This window comes from Pan paniscus, chromosome 21 (genome assembly GCF_029289425.2).
Source record: "Pan paniscus chromosome 21, NHGRI_mPanPan1-v2.0_pri, whole genome shotgun sequence".
Lineage (NCBI taxonomy): Eukaryota > Metazoa > Chordata > Mammalia > Primates > Hominidae > Pan > Pan paniscus.
Window position 1 is genome coordinate 19,268,587 of NC_073270.2, and position 19,420 is coordinate 19,288,006.

Genomic DNA, 19,420 nt, shown 5'->3' on the forward strand with positions numbered 1-19,420 from the left:
AAGAAAAGGCAAGAAGGACAAGACACCTGTATTATCCAGAATATGTAAGGAATATGTAAAGAAATCTGACATTATAGCAATGAGAAACTATCCAACAGAAATTATCCCGTGAGAAATTATCCAATAAAAAATGGCAAAGCACATGGATGAGTGAGTCATGGAAGTACCTACCAACGCTTAATCCAGGAAGAGATAGTCTTAATAAGAAATCAGGAACAGGCAAAAAAATAAATAAATAAACTAACTAATGGCAATGATGTGTGTTTGATCTGCAAAATTGGGGAGGTGTGGAGAAAGGCATACTTTGGTGGGACTGTCAACTCTTATGAGGGAAATTTTGGCAATATCTTTCAACACTCAAAATATGCATAGTCTTAAATCCAGTGATTTTACTTTCTTCTGTCTTCACAAAATATTGACACATGACTAGAAATGTTGGTTAGCTCTGTTAATCTGTTAAAATAATAATGGTGTATGTCTATGTTTTATATTTTTTAAAAAAACACTTAAAAAGAATTTAGTCAATTCACAAATAATGGAAAGGTCCCCAAGATGTATAAATGAATAAAACCAATTACAGAATAATTACATTGTATTCAAACTTTAAGAAAACTATATATTTTATATGGGGTTAAATTGCAGAGAAAGATAAAGGTTTCCAAAGCCTGCACATACGCTGTTTTTTATTTTAGAGACGGGGTTTCGACATGTTGTCCAGGCTGGTCTCGAACTCCTGGGCTCATGCAATCCGCCTGCCTCAGCCTCCCAAAGTGCTAGGATTACAGGCGTGAGCCACCGCGCCCGGCCAGCACATCCACTAACAGTGGTTACTGCTGGGGATTATGAGAGCCACAGAAATAGGACTTCCACTTTTTGTATAATATTCAAAATGTTATTCTTAATTTTCACTATAAAAATTTTATTCTAGTTTTATGCATAAAGATTTAAAAATAACTAGTATTTTATTTATAATTACAACGTTCTATTAAAGCTAGGGGATTTATATCCTTACTAACAGAAATACAACAAGTAAAATTTATGTAGTCTAGGTAAACAGAAAATGTCACTATTTCATTAAAAGAGTAGGGTTCATTGAAAGTGAAAGGGAAATTTTGAGTCAATTAATTTAGGTAAATAATACCATGCATTTCCATCACTTCCCAAGAGAGAAAGAAAGGCCAAGAGACGATGTGGACAGGAAAGCAGGGACCTGGCAGAAGGAAAGGGATTGCACATAGAGGGAGTTTTTGGGGTTAGGTAAGGATTTGGGGGAAATGGGTAGAAAAACCAGTTGAGGGAGAGGGGATGAAGAAGGAGATGGGGGAAGGAGAGGGAAGAGGTGAGAGATGGAACTGTGTTTTTGTTGGCAATTCAAGTAAGAACCAAGACATCTCAGGAGCGTTCCCACGGAATGTCCAAATGCTCTGCCTTCCAGAAGCAGGTGCTGATGTATTTCGGGAACTCTGTGGACATACTTAGCAGTCTAAATCTAGATTCCGGGTTGAATTCCCAGCACTCAGTTCACCCAGATCTGGCCTCCAGCAGCAGGACCAGAAGCAGCAGCGAGGAGAGGCAGAAGCAGCAGCCACCTGGGCACTCCTCTCCATCACAGAAGCGGCTCCCAGATGGCTCTGTGGGCCCAGGCCCCTCTTCCTTCCATTCAGAAAAACACACAGCAGTTAACTGCATCCGTGTGTGCATTTGAGAAGGTAACACACTTCATTTCCTGTTCATTGAGGGACAAAGGTATATGTGGCCTTTTGGCTCTCTTTTTGGGATCTACAACGAAAAGGAGGGGAGAGTAGAGAATGAGTCACTTTACCTTGCCTGTTCTATGTTCCCACAAGACCATACCCTTAGAAAACCACAAAGGGAGGCTGGGTTTGCAATTACTTGAAGAACGGGAAGGTGGATGAGAATCCAAGAGATGCTCTTTATTTTCTGTTTGGCCAGGAAAAAGCAAAAACCTGGCTTCGAAGCAGTCAGAAATAGAAGTTGGAAAAGAAGCAAGTGATGTGCGTTCTTGAGGTCCTCCGAAGAGATGTCTTGGAGACAACAGAAATAAATGACCCTGTAAATTTCCTTTATCCTACTGGGCACCTTGACCATGGCACCTGGAGCTGTGGCCTTGCACAGGTGATGGGGAGGAACTCTTCTGAATTAAACATGGAAAACCCACCAACCACAGAGATGCAAGCTTCAAGTGAGCGTATCTGCGCTGCTAGTATCCTAGCGGGGTGGGAATCAGAATGCAATGACCTCGATGTGTGTTATTACATAGGTAGAAGGTTCTAGAACTATGCTGTAGCCAACCCCCATGTGCAGGTAGGGGCCATTTAAAATGTGGTGAATTGAATTAAGATGTGCTATAAGGATAAAATGCACACCAGATTTCAATGACTTGGTGTGAAAAAATAACATAAAATATATAGAATATTGCATTAACAATTTAGATGAATTATAAGTTGAAATAATATTTATTCTAGTAAAATATTTTTAAAACTTTTATTTTCGGTTCAGGGTTTGTTATATAGGTAAACTCATATCATGGGGGTTTATTGTACAGATTATTTTGTTACCCAGGTACTAAGCCTAGTACCCAATCATTATTTTTTCTGACCCTCTCCCTCCTCCCAGCCTCCACCTTCTGAGAGGCCCCAGTGGGTGTTGTCCCCCAACCTGTTTTTTTTTTTTGAGACAGAGTCTCACTCTGTCGCCCAGGCTGGAGTGCAGTGGTGATCTCAGCTCACTGCAAGCTCCGCCTCCCAGGTTCACGCCATTCTCCTGCCTCAGCCTCCCGAGTAGCTGGGACTACAGGCGCCCGCCACCACGCCCAGCTAATTTTTTGTATTTTTTTAGTAGGGACAGGGTTTCACCATGTTAGCCAGGATGGTCTCGATCTCCTGACTTCGTGATCTGCCCGCCTCGGCCTCCCAAAGTGCTGGGATGACAGGCGTGAGCCACTGCGCCTGGCTGGTGTTGTCCCTCTTTTTGTGTCCATTTGTTCTCATAATTTAGCTCCCACTTTTTTTTTTTTTTTTTTTGGACATGGAGTTTCACTCTCGTCGCCCAGGCTGGAGTGCAACGGCAAGATCTTGGCTCACTGCAACCTCTGCCTCCTGGGTTCAAGCAATTCTGCCTCAGCCTCCTGAGTAGCTGGGACTACAGGCGCCCACTACCAGGCTGGGCTAATTTTTGTATTTTTAGTAGAGATGAAGTTTCACTATGTTGGCCAGGCTAGTCTTCTACTCCTGACCTCAGGTGATCTGCCTACCTTGGCCTCCCAAAGTGCTGGGATTACAGGCGTGAACCACCGTGCCTGGCCAGCTCCCACGTATAAGTGAGAACATGTGATATTTGGTTTTCTGTTCCTGTGTTTGTTTGCTAAGGATAATGGCCTCTAGCTCCATCCGTGTTCCCACAACAGACATGCTCTCGTTCTTTCTTATGGCTGCATAGTCTATTTCATGGTGTATATGTACCACATTTTCTTTATCCAATCTGTCATTGATGGGCATTTAGGTTGTTTCCATGTCTTTTCTATTGTGAATAGTGCTGCAATGAACATACACATGCATGGGTCTTTATGGTAGAATGATTTATATTCCTTTGGGTGTATACCCAATAATGAGATTGCTGGGTTGAATGGTATTTCTATTTTTAGCTCTTTCAGGAATCACCATACTGTTTTCCACAACGGTTAAACACTCCCACCAACAGGGTATAAGCATCCCTTTTTTTCCACACCTTGCCAGCATGTTATTTTTTGACTTTTTAAAAATAGCCATTCTGATTGGTGTTAGATGGTATCTCACTGTGGTTTTGATTTCCATTTCTCTAATGATTGGTGACACTGAGCTTTTTCTTTTTTTCATATGCTTTCTGGCCACAAGTATGTCTTCTTTGGAAAAGTATCTGTCCATGTATCCCAGTAAAATTAATTTTGCTTGTTTCTCTGCACTTTTAGAAGTATGGCTACTAGAAAATTTATGATTGTATATGTGGCTCAGATTGTATTTCTATTGGACAGCACTGTCTGGACTCTAGAAGATGCTCTGATTCAAGAGGATGTAAAGAAATTCTCTAAGCCAATAAGAAAAATAGAAGAAACCCAAATGGGCAATGAGTGCATGGGAACTCACTCACCTCAGTGGAAAGGAGGGAATGGCAAGCCAGCCCACTGAAGTCCACTGGGGACATAGGACAAGGCCGCAAAGCAGACACGGCCCCTCCAGGAAGAGCAACCAGGCCTTGAGAGGACATGGCCTTAGGACCAGATCCAGGGAAGACACAGTCACTAACCCCTGGCTCATCTGGCAGGTGTGGGAAGCAGCCAGGCCCGTGGCTTCACCAGCTCCCCCCGATCTCTGCCTTCAGCTGTCCTGCAGCCTGGGTCAGGCACCTAGGCAGCTTTATGGCAGGCAGAGATGCACCACCCACATCCTCTTTCCAGGCAGGGCTTGCTGCCCTGGCTGTAGCGAGTGCGGCAGCAGGTGGCCTCCAGCTATCAGCAACTTCAGAGAGCTGCCTTGCCTGAGGTCCCGTCCCTTCTGGGGAAGCTCCCATCTGCCAGAGGGCTACAAAAGCACAGTGGACACCATGATGGGCAATTCTGGCTGATGGGAGCACCACCTGGTGGCTGAGGCATTCTTGGGCCACATAGCAGTTGACTGCCCTCTCCACCATATTTTCACAAGTGTTAATCCCAATAAACACCCATCCTCTTCCATCCCAAACTGTCTTGGCATCTGCTTCTAGAGAGCCCAGCCTGGGGCAAATTTCATGGGAAAGGGCGCATCTCCTGCAAGTTGCCTGTGACCATGAGGGTGGAGGAGAGAGATGTGTCCCCATGAGTTCCAGCTTGTCCCTGCTCGTCCCCTTCACGCTCACCTGTACTTCCTGAATGTAGCCCTGCTGTGGTACAGCATCTTCAGGCCCACCATCAAACTAACCAGCTCAAGCACTGAAGAGAGTCTAACTCCTTTAATAAATTCCTTGTTCCAGGCTGGGCGTGGTGGCTCACGCCTATAATCCCAGCACTTTGGGAGGCTGAGGTGGGAGGATCACTTGAGCCCAGAAGTTCGAGACCAGCCTACACAGGGAGACCCTGTCTCTACCAAAAAAAAAAAAAAAAAAAAAAAAAGCTTTTAATAAAATAAATTAGCTGAGGGCAGTGGTTTGTGCCTGTAATTCCCAGATACTCCAGAGGCTGAGGTGAGTATCACGTGAGCCCAGGAGTTTGATGCTGCAGTGAGCCATGATCACACCATTACATTCCAGCCTGGGTGACAGAGAGATACCCTGTCTCTAAAAAATAAAAAATTTTTAAAAATCTCATTCCCTTTCACTTAAAGTGGCTCTGTTCCCTCAACAAGCCCTGTCATCAGGAAAAGAAAAAGAAAGCTTTAGAAAGGACAAAAAACAACATGATTTTTGACATCAGAAATGTTCTGCCTTAAAATGTGTTTAATTTTCCCAAAAATATGTACTTTAATATTAATAGAACATTTTATATGACCCTGTAGGATTTCATCAGAAAGTGTTAAATATTAGGCTGTCTTTTCACTTTTTAGTCCTATTTTAACGGATGTTTGATTCTGAAAGAGTGAAATTCAAGGGTGATGAATGTAGGCTGTGAGCTTTAGAGAAAGGAAAGGACCCTAGCATGAGACGTCAGATGCCTGATTTACAGATCCCTGAGTCTGGCCAGCCGGCACTGGAAGGTTCTCTTGGTTTCAGAAGGTAGAATCCTCCAAGAGGGAGTGTGGAAAACCTAAGAGGCGTTGAAAGCGTGGTTCCTGCACTCAGGGCACAAAAGTTCCCCACCAAGAACCCCAAGGCGATTGTTTCTAGAACCCACGGGTCCATGAGGCCCTCCCTGCTCCCTGAGGTCTGGGGAAAATGGCCTTGAACCCCATTACCCCCCACTTGACTTCTCCCTCTGCACATCTTTTCACAAGTGTTGATCCCAATAAACATCCATCCTCTTCCATCCCAAAGGCAGGGCTTGCTGCTCGGCGGTGGCAAGCACTTCCATCCCTTCCTTCACACAGGATGTGAGTGGCAGAGGCACCTGGTGCCCTATAGCCACCATCCAAGCATGACTGCTGTTGCTTTTCTTCTATCTTCTGAATCTCATGCAGTTTTTCTTGGGGCCAACCCTGAAGAGAACCATAAGGGAAGAGAATTCTGGGCAAAGTAGTCCCAGCCAAGCTGACACAGGGCAAACCACCACAGGCCCCAGACCAGATGATCACACACCCCAGTCTCCCTGGACACTGGCCACCATGCAGCAGTCTCCCTTACACGAGTGGCTGAGGGGCTGATAGGGGTAGGAGCAGTGCCGGCGCCTGCCCAGGGGCCTGTGTTCCCGCGACTTTGCACCCTCTGTCCTCCCACAGGCAGCTGCCCAGTCTAGGGAAGTATCACCACCCAGCAGGTGGTGATAACAGTAACCACCTCAAGAAGGCCCATTACTTATTGTGCTGAATTAATTATAGCAAATTAATAAATATTCTATTACTTATGTTAACACAAACTAGTTAGGGACTTCACAACTGCAGCATTACCACCCAAAGATTAAAATAATGACGTGAAGAAAGGAACGAGTCAAAATTACACATTCTTGTAAGTGGTTTATTGAGAGCTATTTGTCAATCAAAGAACACACCATAATGATGAGAATATTGATGATTTCAACAAAAAAAATTTAAATAAGGTCAATCTTTACATAGTAATTAGGAGCCACCTACAAGATGTATCAAGCAAACAGAGCAAGATACAGAACAGTGCGTGGTTGGTTTGCTACCATTTGTTTTAAAAGAGGGGAAAGAATATATATGTGCTACAGACACGTTTATATTCTATGTGTACTCTTCTGTACATGTGCTTATACCACATGTATGTGCATATCTAACTCTGCACAACCCCGGGAAAGGCAAGTCGATGCTGATGTCATTGCTGGCTGAGGAGAGAGGTGGTGGCTGTGGGACAGGATGGGAGGGACATATCCCTACATAATACTTCATACCTTTTAGCTTTGAACCACATGCAATTATTACCTATTGAAAAATAAGTTAAAAACTAAAAATCAAATACACAAAAAACCTGCAGCAATAAACCATTAAAAAACATACATTCATTTTATCACAGTCCACAGTATACTGGGAGCTGTCCATTTAGTACTGATGGCTTATACTGTCATATGATTAAAAAAAAAAAATCTCCTGAGTTCCTCTCAACCTCAATTTCTAATCTCAAATACACATTTCAGAAAGACATGATTAAAGAATAGCCAGAGCTGCACATATTCTTTTTTTTTTTTTTTTTTTTGAGATGGAGTTTTGCTCTTGTTGCCCAGGCTGGAGTGCAATGGTGCGATCTTGGCTCACTGTAACCTCCGCCTCCCGAGTTCAAGCGATTTTCCTGCCTCAGCCTCCCGAGTAGCTGGGATTACAGGCATGCACCACCACGCCCGACTAATTTTGTATTTTTAGTAGAGACGGGGTTTCTCCATGTTGGTCAGGCTGGTCTTGAACTCCCAACCTCAGGTGATACGCCAGCCTCAGCCTCCCAAAGTGCTGGGATTACAGGCGTAAGCCACTGTGCCAGCCATGCACATATTCTTAAATGAAGTCCCGTGGAGGCCTCAGGTCTAACAGTCATCCAGGCTGAGGCTCCTAGTTTGAGCGAGTTGGTCCTCAAGCCCTTGGCCAAACTTGGCAGCAAAGAGTGAGGTGACAAGGTCATCTCCAGTGTTCAGAGCCAGGTCGTATGCTGTCTGGCCTCCTGCATTCTTCTTTTGGATGCTTGCATTGCATCTGCAAAGGAAATGGAGAAATGGAGGTGCACTGAAGGACTTGAACATGTGACCCTAAGAGCTTGACTCTACCCTACCATGGAGGCCAGGCTGGGCCCCTCCTGGTCCCACCTCCCCAAACCTCTCCCCAAGAGGTCACAGTGACTTCAGTTCTCAGAGGTGGCTCTACCCTGAAACCTTTAAAGAGGCTCTGTGATTTCAAAATGTCCAATTGCTAATCCTGGCCATTGGTTCCCATTGCATTAAAGTCCTACAACTGAGTGTGTTTAATGGGGGCAACATTTTCATTGCGCTTTGAAAAGCCCTCAGTGCCCCGGAAGCCATGGTGGGATGGTGGTCCCCATGGACAGGGACAGCAATTCAGGAACCAAGGCCCCTCTTAAAATCATCACAGGCCATTAGGGAGATCCCTGTGGCCCTCAAAAGTATCCATCAGAGGCCAGGGGACATACCCCAGTAAAGTGGCGATGCTCTCTCTTCCTGCAAGGCCAAGCAGAGTTGCTTCATGAAGAGCTGTATTTCTGAGCCTAATGAGGGGGAAAAAATCCTGGCTAAATCCTTAGTTAGCATCATCAGGAAACTGGAGAGGATGCACGTGACCCAAGGTCCTGGTTTTGCTCACCGACCTACTTAACTAACCTGGGAAACCTCTTGAGTCTCCTCTCTCTGCCTTTCTCTTGGAGGAATACTGTGATGGAGAGTAAGCTTTGATACTAGATAGTGCAAAGGTTATAAACACATTCATTTTTTAATGTGAGAAACCCACAAGGATATGGTTGGTAGTTGATTTAATAAATGCTAATAAATACCATTGTTCTAAATTGCCTGCAAGAGTTTATGCAACATATTGGACACAGTCTTGTTTCTTTTGAGATGGAGTCTTGCTCTGTCACCCATGGTGGAGTGCAGTGGCGTGATCTCGGCTCACCGCAACCTCCGACTCCCAGGTTCAAGCGATTCTCCTGCGTCAGCCTCCCAAGTAGCTGGGATTACAGGCACATGCCACCATGCCTGGCTAATTTTTTTGTATTTTTAATAGGGACGGGGTTTCACTGTGTTAGCCAGGATGGTCTCGGTCTCCTAACCTCGTGATCCACCTGCCTTGGCCTCCCAAAGTGCTGGGAGGACACAGTCTTAACTTTGGCTTGGACCTCTTGGGCACGATAGTAGCTTCTCAGGGCTGAAGCTCCTATTTTTGTGTGGGGAAAATGACCTTGGCTCCAGTGAGTTGGGCTTACATGATATGAAAATAAACACCAATCTTAGAAACCAGGGGGCAGGCCTGAGAGGTCAGACACAGCATATTTTGCTGCAATGCCAGGGTTTCTCTCCGTATTTCCTGGTCAGGTTTGACCTAGTGAGGGGAGGAGTGGGCAACGGAAATGGAGGCTGGGGTGGCGCCAGGACTCCTGAAAGGCTCCTATGCAGAGGTGGCGGGAGTGAAGGAGGGCAGGAGTCATGACTGGAAGAAGAAATGAGATAGGCATTGACGGTCTGAACTCTCTCTGCCCCTGCTCCTTCCTTTGACGCCATCACCCTCATCCCCCACATCTGCAGATGTGCCTGCAGCCATGCATTGATCCCTATGGAGAAAAAGGAGAGTGGCTTCTTCTCTGATGAAGATAAAGAGAACCGCTGGTGAGAATCAGAGGGAAGCTTTTCACTTTCTGGCACCCAGGGGTCCCAGCCTGGGAGTAGCTCCATATACCCAGAAAGCCTCCTGGTTGACAAAGCCCTTCTCTTATACACAGAGTTACCAGTCATGTAGCCCAAACTCCATTCTCAAATGTGAATGGACAACAAAGGTTCACAGACATCTGAGAAAAACCTGCAGAATCAAAGAGAAAACCACGATACACAAACACAAGGAATTTAAAACAAGACAAAAATCTAACTGGTATCTGCAGAATGAGTCAAGATAATATTGCACAAAAGTATGAGACTATGAAAAAGAAACAATCAGAACAAAAGCAGCTCCTAGAAAGAATAACGATTATTCAATAGGAAGAATGGACAACAAAGTTAGGAAAATCTCTCGAAAGACAGAAGAGAAAAAGATAGATGAAACTATGGAAAAACAGAAAAGAAAGACAGACATAGGGAGTTAATTCAAGCCGTCCGCCGTCCAACTAACAGTTCTAGAAAGAGAATAGAAAAATGGAGGGGAGAAAATGCCAAAGAGATAATAGAACAAATTTTTCCTAACCTAAAGAAACATAAGACTTTTTAAATTGAAAAGGCCAACTGGGTGAATCAAAAACAGCACATCTAAAAATACCTTTGTGGAATTTCAGAACATCAAGGATAAATGCTTTCAGAAAGAACAAACAAACAGGTCACAAATGAAGAATTTGCCATAGAATGTTCATGGGCTATGCTGTGTGCCAGTGTATTAGTCCATTTTCACACTGCTGATAAAGACATACCCAAGATTGGGCAGTTTACAAAAGAAAGAGGTTTAACTGGAATTAGTCTGGAAAAGACTGATTTCCTCCTTATCTTTCATCCTTTCTTCCTCACTGGTGGCATAGAGCTTAACTGTCTGTCACTTCACCCCTATGGTTCCTTGGGCCTTTATAAAGCATTCACCATTTGAACTGGGATATATTCATAGGGTTGCCACATCTCCTAAGTAGACTTAAGATCTTTCTTCACAATTCTCCCCATATTGAGAGCAGAGGGTTCATTCTATGTATTGCATGGGGGGTTTGCTGGTGGTTAGATTTTGTGTGCTGGCTATTTCCTATGTATCCACAGTTCAGTTTTGGAAAATGCTGAATGGTGACTCTGCCATGGAATTTGTATTTTAAAGAAACTTTACTATTCATATACAAACAATTCAAACTATTTACTCAAATCTAAGTATCATGGTAGATTAATGTACATTCTCTCCTTAAACTACCTAATGGAATAAATGTCCACAGCTGAACCTCTAAGAAGTAGACTGATGCTTGCATCTTCCTCACCTGGCTACTGGGGCAGAGCCAGAGGATGGCATGTTTGGAATCGCCAATGCAGTGAGGAAGGGCAGCTCTTGTCCAAAAGCAAACAGCATTTCTCTGGGCCTCTCACCTAGTGAGATCCTGAATCTGTGTTTCTGAAATCTGCTAGTAAGAGGAATGAGCTTTGGTGGAGGGTGTGAATTTCTCCTGGCCATTCCCTTTTGTTGAATATGAGTTCATTCTGGTAGGAATGATACAAACATGGAACTAGGAAATTAGGAAAGAGCTTTCTGCCACCTGCCAAGCTACTTAATGGAAGTTACCTGGTGAAGAGACCACCAAGGCTCCACTAGCCATACATGCTCAGATGGGAGAGAGCATTTTAATTCTTGTTTGCTAAGGAACAACTCGCTGAGCCTCTTTTACAGTAAAACCAGATCTCTGGATGACTTATGCCTAAAAGCAATAGGATGGATGGAACTTTGAGGCCATGTTCCTGGGTCTACAGAGGTCCAGCTATGGGGCAGAGGCTGGGCTGATCCCGGCCCAAACTCTTGAAACTAACAGATATAAACCAGACTTGGCAGAATGTGGCTCTCAGTGGGAAATGCTACTTTCCTCTACCGGCATGCAGAAGAAGAGATCCCTGCGCTCTATGTGAGAGAGGGCCAACCCTCTAGCTTTCCTCCCCACAACCATGTGAGCTACATACTGCCCACAGTCACCATGATCCTGCAGGGGGGTGACAAAGGCTATTACACACCATTCAGATAGACAGGTATAACCGCAGTGTCAGACTTTACAGACATGCAATGAGATCACATGTGGATAAATACCAATTTATAGAATGGTGGTGAAGCAAACATGGAAGCTGAGGCACAGCAAAATAAAAAGGCAATCTGTTCAATGCCCAGGGCACTTTCCTCCTCTTAGCTGGACTCTTCATAAAGCCAGGACTCACGCTGCTTACACTTCAATTCAAAATGCGCTCAAGTAATTTCTGTATCAACCACAAACATACTTAAATGCTATTTAAAAAGCTTTTCTGAATTATAAAAATATAAAATATGCCTTAACACAAAACAAGGCAGCACCATTTTATTAATAATGACAATAATACAACAGTGTGGGATAAATAAATAAGTTGACACAGTAAACTCTAAGAAAACTTGAGAAAATAAATTCCAAGCATCGAAGCTTTACACCAACACACCAAACATTCTGCTGTAAAATAAAACTAAAAAAAGGGGGGCAGAAACTATTAAAATGCAGACATTAGTAAAATGCATATAGAAAAATTAACAGGATTATATTTTGAACACTAACACTAGAGACAATTTTGAAACAGAGAATAACAGAAGCAAAGCTACTGAAATTTTGGCCTCTGTGGTAGCATGAAGTACACAGCAGAATGTTCCACTGACACAGACCTTGACCTTGCCTTAGTAAGACTTCAGGAGGTAGGAGTGTTAGATGCCTGTGATGTCCCTAGAAGACTCATTTCAACAACGTGGTCGGCAAGATATGAGCAGTTAACATGAATGACTCATGCTCAAGGAATTTTCACCCCATATTTTCAAAGTACTTTTTGAAAGAACAACAGAAGCACACGGCTAGAAGAGAAGGTTATCGGACAGGAGTGGACCAAGACTGGGAGAGTAAGTAACAGGACTTGGTACCTTTCTGTTTTGTATCACGGGTGGGAAAGCAAGGCAGCAGGAGACCATGTGGTGACCTCAGATGTACCAGTCTCCTCTGCAGTGGTGTGAGATCTGGAGACAACCGTATGATATTTTCTTTCTGCATTAACTTCATGGGGATATTTTCATGGGGAATACACTGAAGTCTGTCTTCCCTTGGTGTTTTCTCAATTCATGATGAAAACATTGATTAACACCCCAAGGGCTAAGGATTTACTGGCCCCACACAGTATAAGTTTATGCATTAACAAAATGTATCATCATTTATAAAAGCCACTAAATTAGGCAACCCAACAGTCCATTTTTAAAATTTCGCTTTACCCAGCTATGGAAAACAGAAGGCGTTAAGCCTCTTATTAAAGCTGAAATAGGTTAAAATGGTTAAAGTGGCTAAAACTGAACAGGGTGTGTGTGTAGACCGCTTCTGCTGCAGTGGAGCTCCAAGCAGTCAGCCTGCTGCTACCTTAGCTCTCCTTTCAATGTGTTTCACTTACGGCCCCCACTGCTGGTCGATGTCTGCTCCTCTCTGCACGAGAACTGGAATCGCTTCATGGTGCTTATTCATAACAGCCACGGTTATGACGGGTCGATTGTCTTCATCACAGCAGTTGGGGTCTGCTCCCTGCAGCAAATGGAAAAGGACAAACTCTCCAAAAAACCCTGCACTCAACAGCATCCAGTCGCCATCCTATGAAGTATAACAGATGTCCTTTACAGAGCTGATGCAACTAAAGTGCTTTCAGATCAAAGGAGAGGAGAATCAGGAACCTCAAGACCTGACCTACGATGAACAGAGCTACAAAGTTACCCAGGTGACAAAACTTCTGTTCCCCACATGTGCGGGGAGGGGAGGGCAGGCACCCTGACAACCTTGCTTCTTTAGGAAACCCAGGATAAAGGTAATATGGGGTCACGGGCCAGAGATTCTATCCAGCTTCATGCATGTTCCTTAGTCTCATCTGTGCTTCTCTGCCTATTTTCTCTGATATAAAAACTAGCAACAGGGAACAATTAATATAAAGCTTTTGACTAGCCATTCACTACATCCCAGGTTTTTAATCAAAGGGCAGTGTAATTTTCACAGTATTGAACAAAACTTTCATCTGAAGGAGACAGAGGTGGAATGCCAGGCTGAACTCTTCAGAGAGACTGGCTCCTTTGGCAACACTTACCTCATCCAGCAGCTGTTCAATCACAGAGACTCTTCCTTCCCCCATGGGTCCGACTTCCTTCAGCAGGAGTCTGTTTTCAGGCTGCAGGATTACAGAATGTGGTCATTTCCCCCACTTCAAAATATTCACTCAAGGCAAACACTTTCTTTCCAACGTTGAATTCTAAGTCACAAGGACAGGTGACTATGAGTGTGTGCATGTGTGAGTGTGTGAGTGGTCTTTAATAGCCCACAGCACAGATATCCACATCTAATATCAATCTTGCTGCTCCAAAACCTTGCTTCAGGCAAGGTTACCGCACGGACACTGTTTTATATTAAGGACAAGGATGCCATGAGAAACCTCACAAAACCCAGAAACTCCACACTAGTTTTATTATGACTAGCTCTAGGAAAAGCAATCAGGTGAATCCTAAAATTTATTTTGCATACTTTATAAAGTGTTCAAGGTCAGCCGAAGTATGACAGTTCAGAAAATATACTCCCCTGAGGAATGAATGAGCCAATAAATTGACTTCTTCTTTAGAAAAAAAGGCGGGGCATAGTAGCTCACACCTGTAATCCCAGCACTTTGGGAGGCCAAGGCATGCAGATCATTTGAGGTCAGGAGTTTGAGACCAGCCTAGCCAACATGGTGAAACCGTGTCTCTACTAAAAATATAAAAATTAGCCAGGCGTGTTAGCTGCCTATAATCCCAGCTACTTGGGAGGCTAAGGCAGGAGAATCGCTTGAATCCAGGAAGCAGAGGTTGCAGTGAGCGGAGATCATACAACTACACTCCAGCCTGGGCAACACAGTGGGACTCTGTCTCAAAAAACAAAACAAAACAAAGAAAAAGCTCTCAGCAATTTCAAGATCTTTTTTTTTTCTCTGAGATGGAGTCTTGCTCTGTCACCCAGGCTGGAATGCAGTGGCACGATCCTGGCTCACTGCAACCTCCGTCTCACAGGTTTCAGCAATTCTCCTGCTCAGCCTCCCGAGTAGCTGGGACTACAGGCACATGCCACTATGCCTGGCTAATTTTTTGTATTTTTAATAGAGATGGGGTTTCACCATGTTAGCCAGGATGGTCTCGATCTCCTGACCTTATGATCCGCCTGCCTAAGCCTCCCTAAGTGCTGGGATTACAGGCGTGAGTCACTGGGCCTGGCTGAGTAACTTATCTTTTTGTATTTTTAAATGCCATACATTCATCTTTATATATAAAGAATTTCAAATGCTGAAAGACTAAAGGAAGCTGTTTAGAAAGCAAGAGACATTGCTTTTAGTATGTTTCTGCCTCTGGATCCCGGGCATGGCTGCGGGGTGGTCACAGGACCACCATTTCCATTTGTAAAGTGGAAATAATACCTTCCCTGTCCTTGCTCCTGTGAAGCCATGGCCATGAGGACACTGGTCAAAGCCTCTGAGCCTTTCAGAAGATGATGCCTGGTTCAGGCGGTGCTGCCTCCTTTCTCGCTGTCCCCATCTTACTGATGAATAGCTTAGAACCAAGTACTCTAATCAGTAAACCCCCAGCAGGGGTCTTGGGGAGCACTTGTTTACATGATTTCCATTCCTCATGGAAATGTGTACTAGAATGCAGTAGCATGTCAGCTTCAGGAGGTGTGAGACCTTTACGTCTTTTGTTTAGGTTTTATTTTCAACACGTAGAACAGTGCCTGGTACATGTGTGCTCAAAAATAATCACTGAATGAGTGAACAAATGTTACAGCTTCTGATACTTATCCCCTAAGTGCAAATGAGAAAAAAAAGCCATATACAGTGGAAAATTCAGGTTATACACAGAGTAAATAGGTAGAGTCTCCCAAATTGTAAGCTGTTCAGTTTATGGAACTCTATGCTTTTATACTCAATAACAATATTTCAAACTGGGAGAAGGTGGTGAGTACAAGAAATCCTAAACTACAAAAGTTAAAACAATTCTAACATATTCTTTCCAAATGTACTGGTGTTTGTTACATACAAAGCATGTGGTAGAAGAAACAAAAAGATAAAGAACAGAGTCCCTGCCTCCAGAGGAATCAGGATGCAAGCTGGGCAGCTAGTGCACTGACAAGGCGGCGTTGAGGGCCTGGCCTTGGAACCACACATGGAGGGAAGCACACGGCATCATGCAAGTGTCCAGCTCGGACCTGGGCCCAGGCCTTGGGGCTTGCTGCTAATCACATCTGTTCTTTGTATTGTAGCCAAAGAGGACCAATTAAAAGGCAAGGTTGGGGATGGAGCAGGTGGCATCCACTGCCCTTTTCTCCAAAGCTCCTTTTAGAATTATTCTTGGCATATATTTTTAAAACACAAAACTCTAAAAGATGTGGGAAACTCTAAAACAGTACTGACCATCGGTGAATTAGTAATTTTGAGAAATTCCAAGAAGACTGAAAGTAGATGAAATCTGACAGGGAAACCAAACCAAACCAAACAAACAAAAATCCAGCTGAAGATACCAGAGGTAGGAGTGTTTTCTTTCCAGGGGAGCCCTGCAGAAGCTTAAATTAATCCATATGGAGGTTAGGTGTTGGGCGTAGCCTGAATGCATGAGTAGATTATTAAGGGCTCCGTGGTGAATAGCTGAGATCGCTAGTGCCTTACCCCTTCTTCCCCATGTAAGAAGGGCAGGAGGCTTGTGCACTTTGCCCTGATAACTACTTCGCAGAAAGCATAAGATTTGCCCAACAAAGGCTTCTACTTGGTGCACTGGGGCCCAAGAAAGGAGAATGGCAGAGCCTAGACCTCCATGACAGACACAGGGGAGGGTGTAGAGGGGAAGGAAAAAAGCTTCATCCCAAGCTGAAACCCGTGAGAGCGCTTCACACACCAACACCCTCACCACCAGAGGAAGACCTTTCCCACCAGCAACACAGGGGATCTGAAGGCTTTCTCCTGCTCCCTGCCCACACTCCCTCCACGGACGTCTGTCCACGACATGCCCGTCCACTCACACAGGGACTTCAGGGTCCATCCTCATGCTGGGCACCATGCCAGCATCTGCACTACCCAACTAGTCTTCATTTGTCAAATGACCAGACAACCAAGGTTCCATATTTGAGGCAAACCAAAGTCGAAAGATAGGCAGACAGAACTGACCCCAGAGGAAACACAGAGATGATTCAGGAAACTGATGGGAACTTTGAAATAACTCTAATTCATAATCTTGAGATACTTTAAAGAAGTCTAAAGGACAAGGATGCCATGAGAAACCTCATAAAAAAGGAACAGAAAATGAGAAATTCTTCTTCCATTTTAAAAAAGGTCAAAATAAAACCTGAAAATCACAGGCTGAAGACAACATCCACAAGGACCAAAAAAGACACTTACTATAAGCTGCTCCTTCTTTTCTTGAAAAGTTTTGGTCTTGAAATTCTTCATCCTTTTGATTTTTTCAATAGTATCTGAGGTACTCTGGCTGTAGTCACTCACTGAAATGACACAGTTGGGGAAAAAAATGATGCCCCTCCCCCAACTCCCCACACAAACAGTTATTTCTTACTTCCACGTCCCTCAAAAGTCAGAGGATAAAATGGCTATCACAGAAATTTCTATTTGATTAAACCCGGCAGGAGAGACTCCTGGAGCCACTCCCCTGTGCAGGAACCAGAGGAAGGGTGGGAAGGAGAGGAAAAGAGGGACTTCAGTTTTTAGGTCCAAAAGTGCACCCCACAAATGAATTCCCCCAAGCCCTGTAAAGGACTTCAAAAGTCTCATCTCTGACTTCAGAGAAGCCAGAGAAATAAAACGTCTGGAACATAACTGCAAGATCTGTGACTGGGCTGTCAAACTCTTAGCAATTCTCTGCTATCCCTGCCAAGTCCATGTGTTCCTGGTCAGTTGTTTTAAAATTGCCAGAAGGGAATAACTCACCCCAGCTGGACCTGCTGCCGCACAGCCCCCCATCACCCTCGGCAGCACTGCTCAGAAGGTGATCGCTGAAATTCACTGCCTTGTTCAGGTAAAGGTTCTGGCCAATGAAAACATTTAAACACCATGAATGATGAGGCTGCTTTGTCCCACTAGAAAGAAGGATCTCCCTTCTAACCTGCTCCTCCTTATTAAGTACAACTCTACCTACCCAGAGAGTGGAGCCTGAGACCTGGATGTCCTTCCTGACTCCTCCTCACCTCCCCAGCATGCTTTGTCCGTTCTGCCCCTTACCCACGGCTCAGTCTGGCCCCTCCTCCTCTCCCTCCCTGAAGCCCCAGCCCCCTCGTCTCACATTGGGACCATCACAATAGCCTTTCAACAGGGGTCTGCCAGCCTCCCTGCATGTGGCTGTCCCAGTCACCTTTATATCCTTTATAAGTGATTGTGTCATTTCTCTGCTTAAAGTCCTTCAATGTCTTGGAATTAGGGTGTCATGATGGGAAGGTCTCAGGCTGCCAAGTGTGAATCCTGGGTCTGCCACTTACTAACTTAGTGCCCTTGGAAGAAGCAGGTTGCTTAACTTCTCTGAGCCTCAGTTTCCTCACCTGGAAAGTGGAAATAATATGACCTACCTCAATGGCATGTCGTGAAAGCAAAATGCAGTAAAATGGGCGTCTACATAATGAGGCCAGACACAGAAGTCTGTGTGCACCCGGACTGATCCCCCTGCACCCTCACGTGGCTGCCTGCTCCTGTCCCAGGGAAGAGCCTGCTACTTCCTGAACACTAGAACATGCAGGCTAAGAAAAGATTTATTAAACCTAGGGCCCAGGTGCAGTGGCTCACTTCTGTAATCCCAGCACTTTGGGAGGCTGAGGCAGGTGATCACTTGAGGCCAGGAGTTAGAGACCAGCCTGGCCAAGATGGTGAAACCCCATCTCTACTAAAAATACAAAACTTAGCTGGGTGTGGTGGCATGACCCTGTAATCCCAGCTACACAGGCAGCTGAGGAACGAGAATTGCTGAAACCCAGGAGGGAGAGGTTTGCAGTGAGCCAAGATTGTGCTACTGCACTCCAGCCTGGTTGACAGAGCAAGAATCTGTCTCAAAACAAAACAAAACAAAACCAAAACAAAACAAAACAATGACCTGGGAACAGTTACTCCAATTCTACTTGTGAGATAGCTAGCACATTGGAAGTGCTGCTGGTGGCCTGCCCCATTCCCACTAGCTGGCCAGGTTACTCACCCCAGCTGTTGTGTAGCTGCTAAGAGCTTACTGCTGGACCTCCTTCCCCAGCAAAGTGCCCTCAGTAGGTGGATGCTGCTTTGCCCTAGAGGTTATGCTCCCTCTCCTCCTTGCCTCAACTGGGGACAACTTTGTGGTTTAATTCATTCTCCAGAGTTCCCCTTGGATCAGGCTAAAGCTCAACTTTGCTTTTGTCTACCTGCTCATTCAGTCCCTTCCCCTTCCTTGACCTGCTTCTCTCACTTCCCTTCCCCTGAAGTTCCTCTCTGACCCAAGCTCTGCTCTAGCCGCAACAATTAAAAAGAGCAGCTAGTGCTTTATTTGGTTTCAAAGCACATTCATGTGCATTAGCTCGTTAGATACTCCCAGCCTCCCCATGAGTTAGACAGGGCCCATGCTTCTATCCCAATTTCAACAACACCATTAGCACCTTGCCAGGGCCTAATAAATGTTAATTTCCCTCCTTTTCCTTGGCTTCTCAATTGATTAATTAATTATTCTGACTTCTTGTCCAGTGAAACTAAAGCTGCTAATGTCAATCAATTAATGTTTGAAACACACTTACAGGCTCTGTGGCAATGCCCCCGTCACCATATAAAAGGGAAGATCAAGGACACATGGCCACAAAGTTTGGTTTATTTTATAGAAGAAAATACGTCCAAAGGGCATATCAGCAA

At 44.6% G+C, this 19,420-nt stretch overlaps 1 protein-coding gene across 9 annotated transcripts in view; it reads right to left on the reverse strand.

Annotated features, from left to right (window-relative positions):
• Positions 1-6,615: 6,615 nt before the first annotated feature.
• Positions 6,616-19,420, reverse strand: part of DZANK1 (double zinc ribbon and ankyrin repeat domains 1) — an 84,011-nt gene continuing 71,206 nt past the window's right edge. For 8 of the 9 annotated variants that reach the window (XM_034947689.3, XM_055104895.2, XM_063601109.1 and 5 more), the window contains 6 exons: positions 17,495-17,591; positions 16,952-17,052; positions 13,634-13,714; positions 12,956-13,083; positions 8,272-8,346; positions 6,616-7,820 (listed from right to left, as the gene is read on the reverse strand). In XM_034947689.3, the coding sequence (XP_034803580.2) occupies positions 7,655-7,820; positions 8,272-8,346; positions 12,956-13,083; positions 13,634-13,714; positions 16,952-17,052; positions 17,495-17,591 (648 nt within the window). In that variant the 3' untranslated portion in view covers positions 6,616-7,654. The remainder of the gene's footprint in view (positions 7,821-8,271; positions 8,347-12,955; positions 13,084-13,633; positions 13,715-16,951; positions 17,053-17,494; positions 17,592-19,420) is intronic. The other variant, XM_034947688.3, reaches the window with a different exon arrangement.